The sequence below is a fragment of the Haplochromis burtoni genome, unplaced genomic scaffold, assembly GCF_018398535.1.
Source record: "Haplochromis burtoni strain Fernald_Lab_line unplaced genomic scaffold, NCSU_Asbu1 Contig_47, whole genome shotgun sequence".
Lineage (NCBI taxonomy): Eukaryota > Metazoa > Chordata > Actinopteri > Cichliformes > Cichlidae > Haplochromis > Haplochromis burtoni.
The window spans coordinates 1533303-1550703 of record NW_024582408.1 but is presented as its reverse complement, the minus strand read 5'-3'; the positions used below and the strand labels follow the sequence as shown (position 1 = coordinate 1550703).

Below are 17401 nucleotides of genomic sequence, written 5' to 3'. Positions count from 1 at the left end.
AAAGGTAAGATGGGGCAAGTAGAAGGATTTCGAGCAATGTCCGCCGTTCAGGATGTTTTACAGCTCTGGTTGGGCTACAGAGACCGCCGTCCCGTGCGGAAGAGGCGGTTTTTCTACATATTTGTTAGCTGGGTGTTACTGTATGTGTGGCGTTTTTTCTTCTTTAATAATTATAATTATTTTACTTAGTTAAAAATTTATTCTGTTAAAATGTGCAACGGCTGTGTGCAGAAAGAGTATCCGGACCGGGTAAGTTGATGATACCGAGTGACTAAACTTAAAGTACCCCGTCCAGCTAATGCTACACTTAGCTATGAGTGACGTTTGCCTCACTTCCGTTTGGTAAACAATCCAAAACAAACAGTGATGCTCTGATAAAATACTTAAGAATCACGTTAAGGAGCCAAAATATGTTTGCAATGCTTTATTCCCCGCACAGGGTAACACTTGTCTGGAGAACGGCTCCTACTTGATGAACTACCTGGGCTGTGCCAACTGCCATCACAGGGACTTCGTGATGATCAGCAACAAGGCCACCGAGGACGATGATGGAGAAGAGATCGTCACATATGACCGTTAGTCTCTCCCAACAGTGCTCCAACTAGAAGAGAAAACCTGAAGATAATAGCAGTGCCACCAGATAAAAATGCACTTCAATGGGGCGGTAGTATGTGGCCCACACCCCACCTACTGTTATGTATTCCCAGGCAGTCTGTTTGGAGAAGGACCTGTATGGCTGCACTGACATCTTATAGAAAACTGTCCTTGCAATTTTTTATTTCCCTTTCCACGTAGTGGGTTCCATGGAAAATCCCATAACCTCTGGACGATACATAAGTGCTCTTGTAGATGGATAAGAGCCAAATTCCAAAAGCTTGTGGAAAGTCTTTAAAGACGACTCCTTACTCTCATGTACAGCTCTGTAACTGTATGCAATCTACTAGAGTAGCTTTGATTTCATTCACATTCATCTTAAGCTGGGCCTGGGTGCGCCCTCATCTACTGCATGAAATGAGTGGATGACACAAAACAGACTCCCTTTTTAGGCCAAGCTTCTTCTGATTGGGGATGTCTGAGGTGACCATATTATGGATATCCACTCTCACTGGCAACATACAGATCCAAGATTAGGGGGGAAAAAAGCCTGAAATGGAGGGTTTTCAGGCAGTCTGAAGCCTGAATTTTGGGCTAAAAGAGATTACTTGCATTTTTTTCTCAAGGCAAGGCAAGGCAAGTTTATTTGTATAGCACAATTCAACAACAAGGTGATTCAAAGTGCTTTACAGAGACATTAGAAACAAAAACAAATAAAAAGCATGATTTAAAATTGATTAAAACAAGCAAATAAACTAACTAACTAATTAACAAACAAACAAAACAGTATATAAAATCAAAACAGAAAATCAGAACAGTAGATAAAATCAGTAGTTAAATGTAAGTTTTGAAATTTAAGCTTAAATTAAAGAACTAAAGAAACGTGCAGTCAGGTGAGACTAAAGAAGTCACTTGGATGAGTGATGAAACGTTTCTCCCACCGAAAACATGACGTCCTTAATTTAGTTTTAATCTTAATTTAGAATTCAAAAGTATGTTAAGTATTTTAATTTAGATGTGTAAAATCAATCACGTAGCCTCGCAGTCTGCCTTTACAAACATTTGTGAGCGAATGGGTCGTTCTAAAGAGCTCACCGAATCAGAGCGTGGCACTGTAATAGGATGCAACAAGTTTCTTTCCTCCTTTCTTTTCCTCCTAGATATAGTGTTGTTATTATTATTATTAAATCAAAATGGTCACACACAGTAGTTTATAGTAAATCTGTCTTTTTTTTTTTTTTTTGCTGTTGTTTTATTTTACTTCCAGACTGTGGGAAAACCCATCCAGAAGCAAGTTTAAAAATAATGCCGTCATCTGTTTGTCTTTCCAGATGTTTGTAAAAACTGTGACCACGTCATCGCCAGGCACGAATACACATTCTCTGTTGTCGATGAATATCAGGCAAGTAGCGCTGTCGTCACCAAACCGGTCGAGATTCACACTGTGGATTCTGTTACTTTACGGGTCTTTTTCTGTGTTGTCCAGGAGTACACTATGCTCTGCATGCTGTGTGGAAAGGCGGAGGACTCCATCAGCGTTTTACCAGACGACCCCAGACAGTCTGCGCCGCTCTTCTAGACCTCAAAAGAAACCTGTGGTTTTTAGGTTTCGTGTGGTGCTGGCTTCTCATTTAGGGTTCCAACCATTTTTGTCATCCGCTCAAAGTTTTGTCCTTCTATAATTAAGCATGTCATTGGTGCAGTTCCTGGCTGTTTATGAACTACTGTATGCTAATTGGAGGAGAGCAGAATATATGTATGCATAACTTTTAAAGACCTTTCATTATGACATAAAACCTGTCAGCTTACCTTATATTGTAAATAAACATATTTTATACTATAAAGCTTTTTCTTACACTTTCCTGCATGTTGGATGATGCTATGAATCGAGAACACTTATTTTACTTTAAATCTAAAAAGAAAAGAAAAAAATTAGCATTTAAATGTTAAGACATTTTCACTAATGGAACTGTTGAAGTTGTACACTCGTGCCAGCAAATTTCCATTTTGGTTCACTTGAATTTATATTGCCACCTTTCATTTACCAAACAAACATGCAATCCACTAAAATATGGAGCCAACAAATACCCTACAATATTTGAGAGAAAATCCCAATAACCACACAATCCCCTAAGAGGAAACACTTGGCAACAGTGGAAAAGAAGAACTCTCTTTTAACAGGAAGAGACCAGAACCAGGCTTAGGGAGGGGTGGTTTTCTGCTATAAACAACTGGGGGAGATGAGGGAAAAGGAAAGAAAAGAACATAGAGAGATGACGATAAAACACAAACTGGGATACATCACATCATGGCACATCAATGGAATTGTAGTGTTCAGTGCATCACCGGAAGTCCTGTTGCAGCACAACTAAGTAGAGGGCTGTGATAGCTGAAGTCTCTGTCTTCCATTCTACTTTTAGGACAACAAGTAAGCCTCCACTCCAAGAGAAAAGTACTGTATTAAGCTGATAACGTGATCATCACAGTATTATGAACTACTGTATGCAGGTAATCAGGTCTCATCATATCTTAAAGACCACACAGTGTGATGTATAGTTAATCTACCTTTATCTAAATATTAGATGTTGTCTGACCTCACTTTTTCACTTGAGTGTGCTCAGTCGAGGTTCATCTGTGCATTCTTTCCCCCTTATCTGATAACTGGCTGATTCTAACAGAAACTGCAGAAATTCTGTTAATTATCAAGAAGCAGAGACGTAAAGGGGTGGAAAACCTTTTTTTGGGGAGTTGTCATTTGTTTACTTACTTATAATGTAAACTATATTAAAACTGTCTTTAAGATAAGCATGAAGCACAACAACAAGATACAATTTAAAACTCATGAGAAGGAATAGTCCAAGTCATTGCTGGTCTATGTCATGGATGTATTTTGATCAGAAGCAGCTCAATAAAAATGCAGATGCTTCAGCCGATTGTACAAATAAAAAAAACAAAAAAACAACCCAGAAATCATTTGCAATGACACTCATGCACGTTTACAATACTAAAGTATGAGTGCACTTAAACATGTACATTCTAATATGCTGATGCCTTCTGCATGTTAAATACTTTATAGCAAAGTAAGAGCACACTATTACACTCTGATATGCCAAAATGAGCAATTCATTGTTACATACTATAATTAATCTAGCAGTTTTACAGGAGTGAGGTCAATATGGGACTGCATGCCCTGCTTCTATACATGAATGCTGATGTCTGTGTGCTGCTTGTGGTGTTGTTTACTACTGTAGTGTTCTAAATGTGAGTACATGGTCTCTATTAGTGTATACCATTTTCCTAATGGTACATATCTACAATTAGCATTACTTTATTTTAGGTTTCTTTACATCCCTCAAGTATTAAACATAACCTTTTTGGTCTCATAGTAGGCCTATATGGAGTGTTAAGAGAGTGTAGTGATATGAGAGGTAAAAGTTGGCAATCTCAAGATTTTCTCACTATTTGTGTTTCTGCTGCAGGTATCAAGCCACCAAAGTCAAGTATTCTGAGAGACACATCCAAGGAATGAATGAATAAATAAATAAATACAATTTATCATACACTTTACATTACATACAGTACATTCCCTTGAGTAAATACCATATTTACACATGCTATCGGGGTGACTGGATGTGAGGCAGCCTCTCGCTACAAGTTGCACGATACGGATCAGTCATTTGTGTGGAAACACGGCCACATCAAGTCACTTTGCCGGAGCCTTTACCCTCGTAGATCGAACCCCTTCCTCTGGAGCCGTGGCTCCACTGACCCAGCCCGCCAGACCTGTCCGGAGGGTGAGCGTGCCGAGGAGGGGAGCCAGATAAGCTAGACGGAGAGCGGCTACGGCCCTGCAGTGCCCCGCCGTCGCGGAGCTCCCGGGACGGGGAGGAGCTGAGCGAACGCTGTAGGGAGGAAGATGAGCTGCGAGGGCAAGGAGGCGGGCTGAAGAGCATCCCGCTGCGGTCCTGCATCAGCTGGGTCAGGCTCGCCAGGAAGTCTGCGTCGCTGGTGCTGCTGGCACGCACCCTTAACCGCCGCCGTCTGCAAAAAAACCAAAAAAACCAAAAAACAAAACTAATTCTCAGCAGCTATTTGAATTACTGTGTATTAGTATTAGCTGCTATCATTAGGATTATTACATATTTATTTATCGTTCTAATTTATTATAGCAAAGAACCTACTTTTTATTATTCTGTTATTTTAATAGTATGATTGTTTATGTTTGTCTGTATACACAAAGTTCAGCAGTGCTTCCAGTTTCGTTGTATGCTTATCCTATTGGCAGTGTCCATCCTTTTGTTGTTGTTTGTTTTCAAACAGACTTAATATGACGGATGGATGCTTTGATTTTTGTGCAGTCAAAGAAAAAAAAGATTATTATTTGCCCTATTTTCACTTTTTTTAAAACTCAATGTTCCCAAACAGAATCATATAGTTGATTTTTTTAATGTAAGGCTGTAGTTTCATTTCTTTTGTCATTTTTGTTGACAACTCTGTTTTGTCTCTGCTGTGTTAAGATATACAGTTATGTATTGCCCAGATGTCCCAGTTTTACACTGGGAGTTGACTACTGCGTACATTCATGGATCTGTCCGAAGCCGGCAGCATGAAATTAGTCTCAAATCTCCACGTGCGCATGCATCGTAAAATCGTATGCATTTGTAAATTAATTTTATGTTTGGTCAAATTGCTTCATATTTGTGTGTGGATTAGAGCGGGCATTCATGAGTCCTCAAAAGTTACACACAAATCACATCAGACATTTGCACATTTTACTGCTTACTGGTTCAGAGTTTAGAGTTAACTGGTTAGCAGCAGCTGAACATTCAGAACAGGAATGAGTGGATTATTATTAGTAGTACATCAATTATAGATCATTTCACTTTCTTGGGCAGGTGAGAAAAAAAACTACTGGGAAACAATGATTGTATCACATTTCCCCAGTTTGGACCACATACCTGTTGTCTACACATGGGCGGATGGGCGGTTTCCCAGGAGGTGGCCGGGGCAGAAACCTGCTAGTGAGTTGCTCTGGCACAAACGTGGCACTCACAGGACGTGGGATTTTACTTTTACTGCATGATGACAAGGACAGCGAGAGAGGGTCTTCTCCTGCACAGTCGGATCTGGAGCCTCGGTCTGAGGAGAGCCTGTCTCTGGGCAGGGCGGAGGGGAGGTTGTCACAGGACAGAGATGGAGAGGGTGAGTGGGTGGGGGAGCCAGGGATGGGACTGCTCCAGCGGTTACGCTTCTCTATGTTCAAGTCCCTGCTCGGAGAGTCCAGGGGGTTGCTGGGATCTCGGACAGGGATTCGACTCAACCTTGGCGATGAGGGAGAGTCCCTTCGTTTGAGCAGAGCAGGAGGCGGCGAGGAGGACACGGTGACTGTGCTCTCCACAGCACCGCCCACGGTATCGGCTTGAGGCTGCTGATTCGGCTCCGATGAGCGATCGGGCAGACCAGAATCGCTCTCTGGGTCTCTGTCGTTGGCCAGATGAGCTGTGGGGCCTTTGGCAAGGCTTGGGACAGGAGCCAAGTCCAACTTCCCTTCCTCAGATTTACCACATGGTGCCTCTAGAGGTATTGCATCACTCCTCTCCTGTACAGGTGATTGTGGCGCACAGCTGGAGGACTGAAGGGAATTAGATGATTATTAGATGGGAATAACATTTAAGATTAAAGACAATAGCTAACTGATATAATATTAACCTTGCATGTAATAACTGGATATTTCTTTTCTGTTGTACACTGTTAAATTTTATTCTTAAAATTATCCATCCAACATTCAAATTGCATCTACATTTGCATAGCAACTGTGGAAACTCTTTGTGAAGTCAGCCTTAAGTTGAACCTGTTTAGTCGAATTCATCTCCCCTGTGTTGATCTCAGTTAATGTACAACAAGATTATTGTTATTCCTACCTGCTCCATCTGGGACCTTCCCATAATGACTGAAGGCATTTGTCCCAGCATGCCCGGCAGCCTTCTGTGTCCCAGTAACCACGTGCCAGGCATGGCCATCTGTGACAGCACAGGGCTGCTGGGCACACCGGTGGACTGGCCATCCTGCCGCTCGGACGAGTGGTTCTCCGTGTCAGCAGCAATGTGAGACCCGGGCTTGCCCTCGTGTGATGCTTCTGCTGCTGGCTTGCTTCCTCCAGATCCTTGCTCTAGCTCCAGCATCACCCACTCCTGAGAGTCTCCCTCTTGAGGCACAGGACTAAAGTTTACAGCAACAAAGCCGCTGCTTGCTGCAGCTTCCTCTGGGTCGGGGGTTGCTGTGCCAGAGCGCTCTTCATTGCAGGAAGACATCTGCTGCTCAGGGCCTTTTTCAGGAATTGACTTTTCTCCAACATGAGAAAGGACAGGCCGCTGTTTGCCCAGGCTGAAATGACACATTGTAAGCATTAAGGTAAGAATGCGTCTGCTTAAAGGCTGAAGCTTTTGTTTAATTGCAATTTTTAATTACTGACTAGGCCTCAAGGAATCGCTCAATGGTGGGCTTGGGTTCTGGTCCGAGCCTCTTTTCAAAAGCCAAGCTCTGGCTGTGTCTCATCCTCCGGAGCAACGGTGCAGCCCGTTCCAAAAACATTGTCTCTGAACGCACCCGTCTAGGTGAGCTCTGCATGGAGCCGGTGTTTGGACTTTGGTTTCCCTGGTTCTGACTGTGTTCATCCTCACTCACAACCTGGGGAAAAAAAGAAAGAGGAAGAAGGAGTTTCAGAAACTGTAGCAAGACACTTTAAAAAGAGGGGAAGGCAGCCCAAGTTGTTTCTTCTTTACCAATTCGTCAGGAAGACAGTGAGCAATTTCAACCAAAGTTTAGCAGAGGAAGATGTAGGAGCAGAGGTCAGAGAGAGCTTTTCTCATTAAAAAATAAATGTATTCTTAAATCATATTTATGGGAAACACTCTGTGATGATGTGTAATGACTGGGGGGCATGAGCAGCCAGCGTAGTGTTGCAAAATGATCCACCCGACAGCACAAAAGAGCAGCAGTACTGTATGAGTATTACATCCCGAGCTAAGAGCATCATACTTTACATTACGGTACATTCCACTGACCTTCCTGATCATTGGCTGAGCGTGTTTATGGTTTTTGTTACGGTCCATCTCTTCCCATACATCTGCACCAGGGGTGGTCGGCGTGGGGATCGGGGGGCAGTTGTCAGCGTCACTGAGGCGCTCCCCTTGCAGGACATCCTCAGTGTTCTCCCTCTGCAGCTCGCCTGGCAGCACTGAAGCATTGGCCATGCTGTGGAAGAGACCGGAAGGTCACCTTGCAACTCGTTCCCATAACATAATTTAGAGCAGTGATTTCTCAGGGATATCTGACTGTGCAGATTTCGAGTCTAAAAAAAGCTGCAGCTATATAACTGAGCGCATACCCAACCAAGTGTGAAGGAAGTGTGAGTTAAACGATGGACCTACGGCATTTCAAACACGTACCCTAAGTATGCTGGCGTGAGGCGGGTGAGCTGCTGAGCAGTGGTTGCTGCGGCAGTGATGGTCAGCATATCCTCTGAATCACATTTCTCCCAGTCATAGGGGTCATTCTCCAGCACGTTGTGGCTCTTCATGGCATTCTCGAACACAGACATCAGGAGCTGTCACGGAGAATAAAAAGAAAACACATGCATCAGCATTTTACAGTTGCAGAAGAAAAAACAGCACATGCAAAATAAGCCAAACAAGGGAGTGAATGCCAACCTGATAGTCAGGCTTAGTGTAATAGTCCAAGGTCATGATGTGCTCCAAGAAGGTACTAAACTCTGAGGGAAGGTGCTTCAGCATGAGTCGATGATCGTATGTCTCTTTTAGATTTCCTACTTGCTCCTGGGAAGACAGGAGGGAAAAGAGTGAGAGGATGACCTTACAGTGTATTGCTAAAATGTAGTAATGAACTCACTGAGGCACATACTTTGTCCTTAATTTTTCTCCAGGGAAGCTGACCAACCATAAATTCTACCAGCATGTAGAAGAGCGACCACAGGTCATCGTGACGACCCATTTCCTGCAAATTTGGACACAAGAAAAAGGGGCACGGGGGTTAAAGGGTAAAATTGGACCTAATGCCAGCAGGGATTTTGACTTTCCTGCCATGTCTATGACAAACACATATGCTCCCAAAACTAGACGTATATACTCAGGAATAGTGTTTCCTCACTGCCACTGTGATGTCACCATATGATTAGTGAAGTTCTGTTATGAAGCCCCAATTTGAGCAATTTTCACCATATTCACCTACTGGATTCTAAAAACTGGATCTGAGACATGATTTGAGCATATTCCAGACAACCCTCTTTTCTGACTCTTAGACTGACAAACTTCATGTTTTATTCATTATGATCTGAAACCAGCCACTGGGTCATTAACTCGTTAGGGAAGATAAGATGAGGTCACAGAGCGAAGGAGGCAAGGTCTGTTTTCCCATAGACTTCTATACAACCCAAACTCTATTTTGTAACAACAGGAGTCGCCCCCTGCTGGCCATTAAAGAGAAGCTAAGTTTAAGGCACTTCACTTTTCAGACTCAGGGGCTACATCCAACTTCCATATAATCGATGTGCTCAATACATCTACAGTGCAAGCTCACCTTATTCTTGTGAGCATTGATTGAAGCGTATCGCACAGTTCCTCTGAAGCCTGCCACGGGACGAGGCTGAAAGAAAAGAGATATTTGGCAGAGTGATAGTGATAAACGGGTGTAAATGTAAAGCAAGCACAAAGCTAAAACCACATTTAAAACTCATAAGTAACACACTTTAGCTCTGAGTGTGGAGTCCCAGGCTCACGTCACATGATGACATGCTGAGTTAAAGCAGCAGTTGTGTGTGAACTCTAATGTATACCTCTGACTCTGTAATCCCTGGATTACACCTGGATCACGCTCTGGTGCTCTAGAGCAATATTTTTTTGTTTAACATCAAGTTAGGATTTTAAACTGCACAACATTACACAGGGAGTCTACGTGTGTACATACATACTGGCACTTTTATATACAGAACATGGGTGATGCATTTCTAACTTCTTTTTGATTTATTTTGGGCACTATTTAAAATCAATTTCCAAAAAAAAAAAAATTTAACAGCTGGCAGACTATGCTATAAAACCATTTCTCAGCATATAATTTTATGTATACAAGTACCTTTATGATTAAAAGCCCAACTATGCTCTAGTATAATCGGCACAGAGTACTTACTGGACGGACTTCCTGGCTGGAGTTGGTGAACTGACGGGCCAAACCAAAATCGAGCATGTAGCAGCACCTGCAGGTGCTGGCTAGTCTTCCCATCGCAAAGTTTGACTACAATTTTAACAGAAACAAACAAGTTTAAAAGTTTCTTTTTGTGATATTCAAATAAAACAAGATCTAACCCAACGGTCGACTTACTGGTTTAATGTCACGGTGCAGGAAGCCGACAGAATGGATGCTTTCAATGGCCTCTAAAATCTGCTTGCCAAGTCTTAAAGTTGTGGAGACAGAAAAGGTGCCGCGGGTCATCGTTCTGCGCAAATCTGCAAGGTTCCTTCCCTTCAGAGAGAAAGTCAACACCGTCAAATTCAAGAAGTAGAACAGATTAAATAAACTACTGCTGATTTGCAAGGCTCTTACCTGGAGTTCCATCACCACATAGTTGAAGCGATCATTCCTACCACAGCCCACAAAGCGACACACGTGGTCCTTGCCTGTGAAAGAAAGATTTATACAGTTTGAGCTTTGCCCATCTTCATGTTCAAACCCCTATTTGGTGTTGAAAAACTACCATCAGGATTTACTAATAAGGTTCAGAGTCAGTGCTACTTTTGCTCCAGAAAATTTGGGGGGCAGAGAACAGAGATGGGCAGTAACGCCTTACTGTAATCCGATTACTTTTTTCAAGTAACGAGTAAAGTAAGGGATTACTATTGCAAACACGGTAATTAGATTACGTTACTTTCCCGTAAGGACGCTGCGTTACTAAAACCGTGATTTTTTTGCGAGAATGTCTCATGACAGTGACGTAAGCGAGTGCGACGTTCGTGACAACAGCTGTGTGCAGATCAACAATGGATAATATATCGAGTGGGGAGAGAGAATGAGCATGCAGCGTTTAAAGCGTGGAAGTACTGACCTTACTTTGAGTTTGATTCCATAAAAAGTGACAAAAACATTAGCGTGCGTGGGAAGAAAACTTCTTTTTACAGCAAAAAAACCCCCCTTAAACTTCCGAGCAAGCACCAAGTGCACTACCACGTAATGGGAAACTAACCGCTGCGGCACACCTGCACCAGGGCAAACATCTGCCTACCCCACTCCTGCTTTACAGGTGAAAATAGAGCAACAGGACCGCTAGTGTTTGATTTTATTTCTTTTCTGCTGTGTTTTACTTGCATCTATTTGAAAGACTGAGTGTAAACACACAAAAAAAAAATATTTTACTGGAATGTGCAGAAAAAAAGTTTAAATGTTAAACAAATTTCTTCCAGTCAGAGAATGTTGCATATAATTACGTTTTTGATTGATGCATAAAGATTAAAACTAATATAACAAGTTTTAAAAAGAGATTTGATTACATTTTGTATGATGGATTATGCAGAAAAAGTAGAATTGGGCTGTAAGATCTATTGCTTTATCACCTATTCAGGTTGTAAATCGTGTTTTTAAAAAAGTAACTAAGTAACTAATTACTTTTGAAAGTAAGTAATCAGTAAAGTAACAGGATTACTTTTGGGGGGAAGTAATCAGTAATTAGTTACTGATTACTTTTTTCAAGTAACTTGACCAACACTGGCAGAGAGTAATTTAAGCTATTAATGCGATTTATGGCTGGAAAGTTACTGCAAATTGTGCTAAATTTAACACAGAAAAAAGCGTGTTTTATACCATGTCTGTGATTGTGATTGTTGCTTCTGCGAATCTGAATTTATTCGAATGACAGGGAATGTGTTACGAGAACAAGCGCACACCTAGCAAGGGTGGATGACTCAAATCTGTGTGTGCCTTGCAGCTCTTTACCTAGTCTCACGCTGAACATGTTTAGAGCATAGCCCATCAAAGGATTAGATCCCTATACAAGATATACAGTGCTGTGCAAAAGTCTTGAGCCACCACTCATTTCTTTATTATTTGCTTCAAATGAGTCAGGCTTTCTTGTATTTTTTAGAGCAATAGTTCTCCAGGATTTTTGAAGTTCTTTCAAAACTCATCTTTGGACATTGGTTGCTTTTCCACTCATTTTCCGTCTAGACTTTTTCCGGCCCATTATCAAAGGAATGATTTTTATTTTTGTTTGCATATAAAAAAGCACCTAACTCGATGAACCAGAGCTGACATAACAGAAAAGTCAGCAAAGAACCAGTTCTTAAAATGCATCTTTAGGCATTTTGATACTAGCAGCCTTTTGCAAAAAACATGACTCATTCCAATGTTTTTAGCTGACTCAAGGAAAAACGTCAAAGATAACACAGTTTGATAAACATCAACACGGTGATTCCCAAAGAACTATTAGCTGATAATTTGGCACATTTGCATGGTGTTAAGCGTGTCCTTAGAAAAATCTAAGGAAACTGGACAAGTGGAGAACAAAAGAAGGCAGGCTAAAAAGAAATACCAGCCCAAATCAACACGTCTGGTAACTGGTCTTATGGAGTGATTAATCCAATTATCATCAATATATATAGAGAAGATCAGGAAAGAGGTTATGATCCATCATCTGGGAAGTATTTGATTGGCAATGACTTTATTTGTTACCACGACAATGATGTCAAACACACTGCCATTGCAGTGAAAGCATACTTTTATAAAAATATATGGTATATATTTTTATAAAAGCAAATAAATATATATAGTATATAAAATATATATACACATTTCTTTCAGTAATACATATTTTCCAGCACCGATTATTTGTAATAATAATTGTAATGTACAAAAGCCAATGTACAAAACAAGAATTTGCTCTTCTTCTTTTTGTATAGTTTGCATTTCTATTACATATTCTATTTTGCACAAGGGGAAAAGAAGAATTATCTCAGCTTTGTATCACACCCTTTATAAAGACTGCAAAAACGACAGGAGACCACAGAAAAAAAGCCAGTGCCATTTCTGAATGTCATGTCATTTACCAATGAACCAACTGCAGTCAACCAGGCAAATATCGATGAAGTGGTACATTCCTAGACATTTCCTTAGAGATAATACACAAGTCATCCATTACTTTCCTGTTTGAACAAGCTACAAAGCATGATTCTGATACACCACATTTTTTGCAGTGTTGTGTGCTCTAGATGACCCACATTTACATGAAATAACAACTTTAATTGAATTAAAGAAATTCTATTTTTAAGAAGAAATGGTAGAAAAGGCATTTTACATACCATTTTTTCCCCCAAACAGGGTTTTTCAAACTGAGCCTGTGGGGAGTGACTTTGCACTTAATCTTGAATGGTCTACATTTAGTTAAGACAAAGAGTCTGCGTTACCTGACAACAAAAGACTGCATCTCCCTGTCGTTTTTTTGTCATTTCATGAACACAAATGTAGTCTAACCCGGAATAAATTCACCTCCACAAACAAATATGCCTCAAAAATTGCAGTCCTAGTGAATTTCCTTTGTTTCTTTATGTTTTGGTGGAAGCCCAAAAACTCTCTGATGGGTGCCAAATGCATTTAAGCGCAGAAAACACCCTGCCCAAGAATTACTTCAGCTACGCTGCCAGTGATTTGGCACAGTATAACTCACCTTGAAGCTTCTTCAGCACAGCCACTTCCATCTTCAGCACTTGCTTGGGCTGCTGAGCAGACTCAACCTTCAATGCCACTGTGGCCTGGCTCAGCTGATCCAGAACCTCATAGATTTCCCCAAACCCACCTCCACCTATCTTCCTGGCCTGAAAAGGAAGGCAAGTCTCATTGTCGGAACAAGTGTATTATAGTGAAGAAATGAACCAGCGTGATTTTTCTTCCTTCTAAAGTGGGACTTACCACTTTCCATCTGTCTCTGACCACGTCTCCCACCGACAGGATGTCTGTGTGCTCTCCAGCCCCACTCATCCTGAGTGCTCTCAGCTACAGCCTACAGCTAGCATCAGTGTCGCAAGCACTTCACTGCAAAGAGGGGACAGCTTTTAGAGACCAGGTCAGTTTCCTCTTTCAAAACACTGCAAACTTCGTGATGCTGAATCCACAGAACATACAGGTCATCTTACTGTGCTCTGACGGGAGCATGTGGCTCATATGTGAAGGTTAGCTCACGTCTCTCAAAGGAGCATTTAAAACCCAAACCTTCTCTAGCTGATTTTTTTTAAAGACAGAACCTACTATAGTGTAGTTAGTTGGAATCACAGCTAAAGCATAACACAGATAGCACAGAATATTCAGTTGACGTTAGATAAGATAAGCCATTTAGAAGGTACCCTCGCCAGCACACAGTGTTCACTGCAGTGGTCCTGTAAACAAGCTAACTAGCACATTTACCAATGGATAACGGTTAGGTAGCAAGCCTCTCTCACCTCGCTCCTGTGCGCTATCGCGATTTCGGCTAGAGTGTAAAATCCAAGCGGTCCCCATGCTCCCGGCGTACTCCGAGCTATGCGAGCGGTTCCAATGAGTTGTTTATTTCAGAAATGAGACAATGGTGATGGACCATAGCTGACGTTAGCCGCAGTTAGCCAGCTAGCCTGCTGCTGATGCCCCGAACGCTCTCTCTCAGTAGCGGTGACGTCAGAGAACTCGAGTCCACTGATTGCTCCACAAAGTCCCGCATCCGCGAGACGCTGACGGAGACCGCTCCAGAGGAAAGGAGTCTTAGTGCTGAATACAGCGGCTGAGAAACGAAGTGGGAGCCGCAGCTTTGTGCCCTTGAAAAAAATACAGATAAGCCTTCACTTCGCGACACACACTGTCTCCAGGGACGATTACGTTTCTTTCTTTACAAAATAAAAATTAAAAGAAATATGGCAACATGAGGGCCCAAAAGCCAATCGGGCCGCGAAAAATGCCAAAGTATTACTTTAAGTGGAATTCAGATATACTTTATCCCAAAGTCCTGACATTCATTTGTTATGAGCAAGATAGTGGTGAGGTATGCACAGGAGTGGCAGAAGGAAGAGATGGGCGGGCCGATCGAAATATCGATAGCATCGATACCAATGCTGATATCACTATCAGATCGATACTGGGTTGATAGGATCGATACTTTGTTTCTAGCCTCAGTTCAGTGTATGTTGCCATGGAAAGTAAAACATCACAGTGTTTTAGTGGTCATTTCATAAGTGATGACACACTGCTCTCCCCTATATTGTCTGCCTTTGGTATATTAAAAGTGTCAGTATCAGTATTGGTATAACCCTGTATTTACTTATTATTGGCTCTATACCAACATTTGCTGTATTGCACAGCACCAGAAGGGTTCAACCTGGGCATGGGATTACATCAGGGATGGTCCTGAGCCTTTCTTCTTTGCTATTGTGATGAAGAGGTTAAAGGACAATGTCAGGCTGGAGTTTCCATGGATTGTGATGATTGCAGACCACATTGTCAACTATGGTGAGATTAGGAAGCAGATGGAGGAGAGTGTAAGGAGGCGGCGGTAGTCTCAACATGCACAGAGCAGGGATGGTGGAATGTTGAAGATGAAGCTAACAGGCAGGAGGAAAGGCGGAAGGCCACTAAGGCGGTTCATGGAAGCAATGAAGGAAGACATGCAGAGATTGCAGCTTAAATCTACTGTTCTGTGCAAATGTTGTGATAATGCATCATTTATTAGCTTATTTATTCTAAGCATTTATGATCTAAATCAACAAAACAATGTCAACCTGAAGTGGAGAACAAAGTCCAGCATTTGTCTCCAAAATACTCCAAAAGGGGTAAAAACACAGACTGTGAGGGACTCAGCTGGTTAGGCATGAGGGTAAAGTAACTACAACACAAAACCAGACTGAAAATATAACTGAGCTATCAGACACAAAAGAAAAGGGAACTTAAATACTGGCTGATCACACCAAAGACGCCCAACGGGGGAACTACAACAAAGAAGTTATCTTATAAGAAGTAAATAAAACAGCAACTAGTTTGTCAGTTAGTTTAACTTATCAATAATCTAATGCAAAAAACAAAAACAACTGAATACCAAACTCAAATGTCACGTAAACATTTCTTGGCCTCCCCTGCGATGACGTGACACTTGGTACATTCCAGTTCCTGCATTTGAAAGAGGTGCATTTTGAAGGCCCATCTTTTCCTCATTTGGGTAGATCTCAGCAGCCAAGTGACCACATTTGTGTGTCTAATATTAAACTTGACTATTATTTTATTTTTGTGTTCTCTTCTATGAATTTAGTTGATATTTGTATTATGTTTACGTCTTTGTGATTGCTGACTGTATGTGCATGCGATAATACAGGGCCCCACTAACAATGGGGATACAAAAACAAAGATAAAGAGCTGAACATGCAAAAGTTGACTATACATGTGTGCTACAAACAGAGGCATGTGTGTTTGAAACACATGCAAAATAAACACAAATCTGTTTCATGAAATCATGATGTGTTCTCATTTATGTGTTTAAATGCAATGAGTATCAAAAACTAAGATAAATAAAGTGTGTTGCATGAGGTCAACAACTGATTATAAAAGTTGTCATCATTATTTGGAATTTCTAGCAGTGGCAGCCCCTCTAAAAATAAAAAAGAACTCTAAGTATACTTGACTTCTCGGATTTCTGACCTTAGCAAACATTTTATTGATGAGTTCTGTTTTACTTGTGAGTCTAAAGTCACGATGATGTCAATATTTAGAATAATGTTGCTATTAAATATAGAGAAGCAAGAAAACATTTACTGCAAGTCGGCTACTATATGAGCATGCAGTGGCTTTAGATTTTCAATCAGAGCCACCTGTCGCTCCTCAAGTTTGTTTTAACAAAAACAAGCAGGTGAAGAACAAAATGTTTGAGTCAAAGCCCCAGAGCCCCGTTCCACATAAACTATATGGGCAAAAGCACTGGGCCGCTTACACATTGCACCTCCAGAAGCTGCTCAGTTGTGGAAACCCCTGCCACAAAGCTCCTAGTGCACAGCTTTTGTCTTGATGCTAATGCCAGAGGAGGTTTGGGGCTCTGTATTTATATTTAATTTATTTTATTTAACCAACAGAGACACACTCTCAGTTCAATCCCTGGCTTACCCAGTCTGTATGTCTAAGTATCCTTGGGCAAGAGACTGAACTCTCCCGATGCATCCCTTGTAATATGAGTGAGTCTGTGGGAATGTGAGGAAGAACTTAAGGCTTAAAGGGGAAAAAAAAGACCTTGCATAAATGTGCACGCGACTGGGTGAACAATAATATTAAGTACAGTCCATTAAACAACCCATTTAAATAGAGAAGATGAAAACTATCTGTCATTGACTTTTCTTCCACCATTCTGATGCGCTGTTTAAATTCAGTAGGTCATGTTGACAATGTTTGCATGCCAAAATGTAGCTGAGCAGGTGTACCACCAAAGTGGCTGGTGGGTGTAGGTGGGTCTTCTGCATGTGAAAAATGAGGCACAAAAGGGTTTGTGCATGCACCCCAGATAATCAGTGTGGTGCCTGCTCGTAAATAACACTGTGGACAGATGCAGATGACGGGAAATGTATTCGTCTCTGGCAGGAAACAGAGAAGCTGCTTAAAATAGGTTTCTTGTTAAAAACATAAACATGGATGAAATGATAAAAGTGAGTAGCTGGGCTTTAAATAACGCGTAATAAGCCCGCTTTAATGAATAAAACGATGAATAAATTCTAATAGAAGAGCTGGGGTTTGTTGAACCAGATGAATTATC

General features: G+C 41.4%; 2 protein-coding genes across 2 annotated transcripts; one reads left to right on the top strand and one right to left on the bottom strand.

The window, feature by feature from the left end:
* Positions 1-36: 36 nt before the first annotated feature.
* churc1 (churchill domain containing 1) lies at positions 37-2438 on the top strand. Its single transcript, XM_005921567.1, has 4 exons — positions 37-249; positions 440-575; positions 1926-1996; positions 2081-2438. The coding sequence occupies exons 1-4, from the start codon at positions 211-213 to the stop codon at positions 2171-2173; spliced, it is 339 nt and encodes a 112-aa protein (XP_005921629.1). The 5' UTR covers positions 37-210; the 3' UTR covers positions 2174-2438.
* Positions 1775-14623, bottom strand: ttbk2b (tau tubulin kinase 2b). The gene is made up of 15 exons (XM_005921565.3): positions 14088-14623; positions 13561-13683; positions 13319-13466; positions 10210-10283; positions 9988-10128; positions 9796-9900; positions 9190-9255; positions 8515-8607; positions 8304-8429; positions 8043-8200; positions 7659-7848; positions 7067-7281; positions 6516-6978; positions 5553-6226; positions 1775-4635 (listed from the first exon to the last, which is right to left on the bottom strand). The coding sequence occupies exons 2-15, from the start codon at positions 13627-13629 to the stop codon at positions 4293-4295; spliced, it is 2865 nt and encodes a 954-aa protein (XP_005921627.1). The 5' UTR covers positions 13630-13683; positions 14088-14623; the 3' UTR covers positions 1775-4292.
* Positions 14624-17401: the final 2778 nt, after the last annotated feature.

What these genes read in the sequence shown, in the direction of transcription:
- churc1 (XM_005921567.1), top strand. Translation starts at nt 211, where the DNA reads ATGTGCAACGGCTGTGTGCAGAAAGAGTATCCGGACCGG. An exon ending in AGAAAGAGTATCCGGACCGG is followed by an intron (nt 250 to 439) that starts GTAAGTTGATGA and finishes TTCCCCGCACAG; the next exon opens with GGTAACACTTGTCTGGAGAA. An exon ending in AGAGATCGTCACATATGACC is followed by an intron (nt 576 to 1,925) that starts GTTAGTCTCTCC and finishes TTGTCTTTCCAG; the next exon opens with ATGTTTGTAAAAACTGTGAC.
- ttbk2b (XM_005921565.3), bottom strand. Translation starts at nt 13,629, where the DNA reads ATGAGTGGGGCTGGAGAGCACACAGACATCCTGTCGGTGGGAGACGTG. An exon ending in ATGTGGTGATGGAACTCCAG is followed by an intron (nt 10,129 to 10,209) that starts GTAAGAGCCTTG and finishes TTCTCTCTGAAG; the next exon opens with GGAAGGAACCTTGCAGATTT. An exon ending in CCAGCCAGGAAGTCCGTCCA is followed by an intron (nt 9,256 to 9,795) that starts GTAAGTACTCTG and finishes CTTTTCTTTCAG; the next exon opens with CCTCGTCCCGTGGCAGGCTT.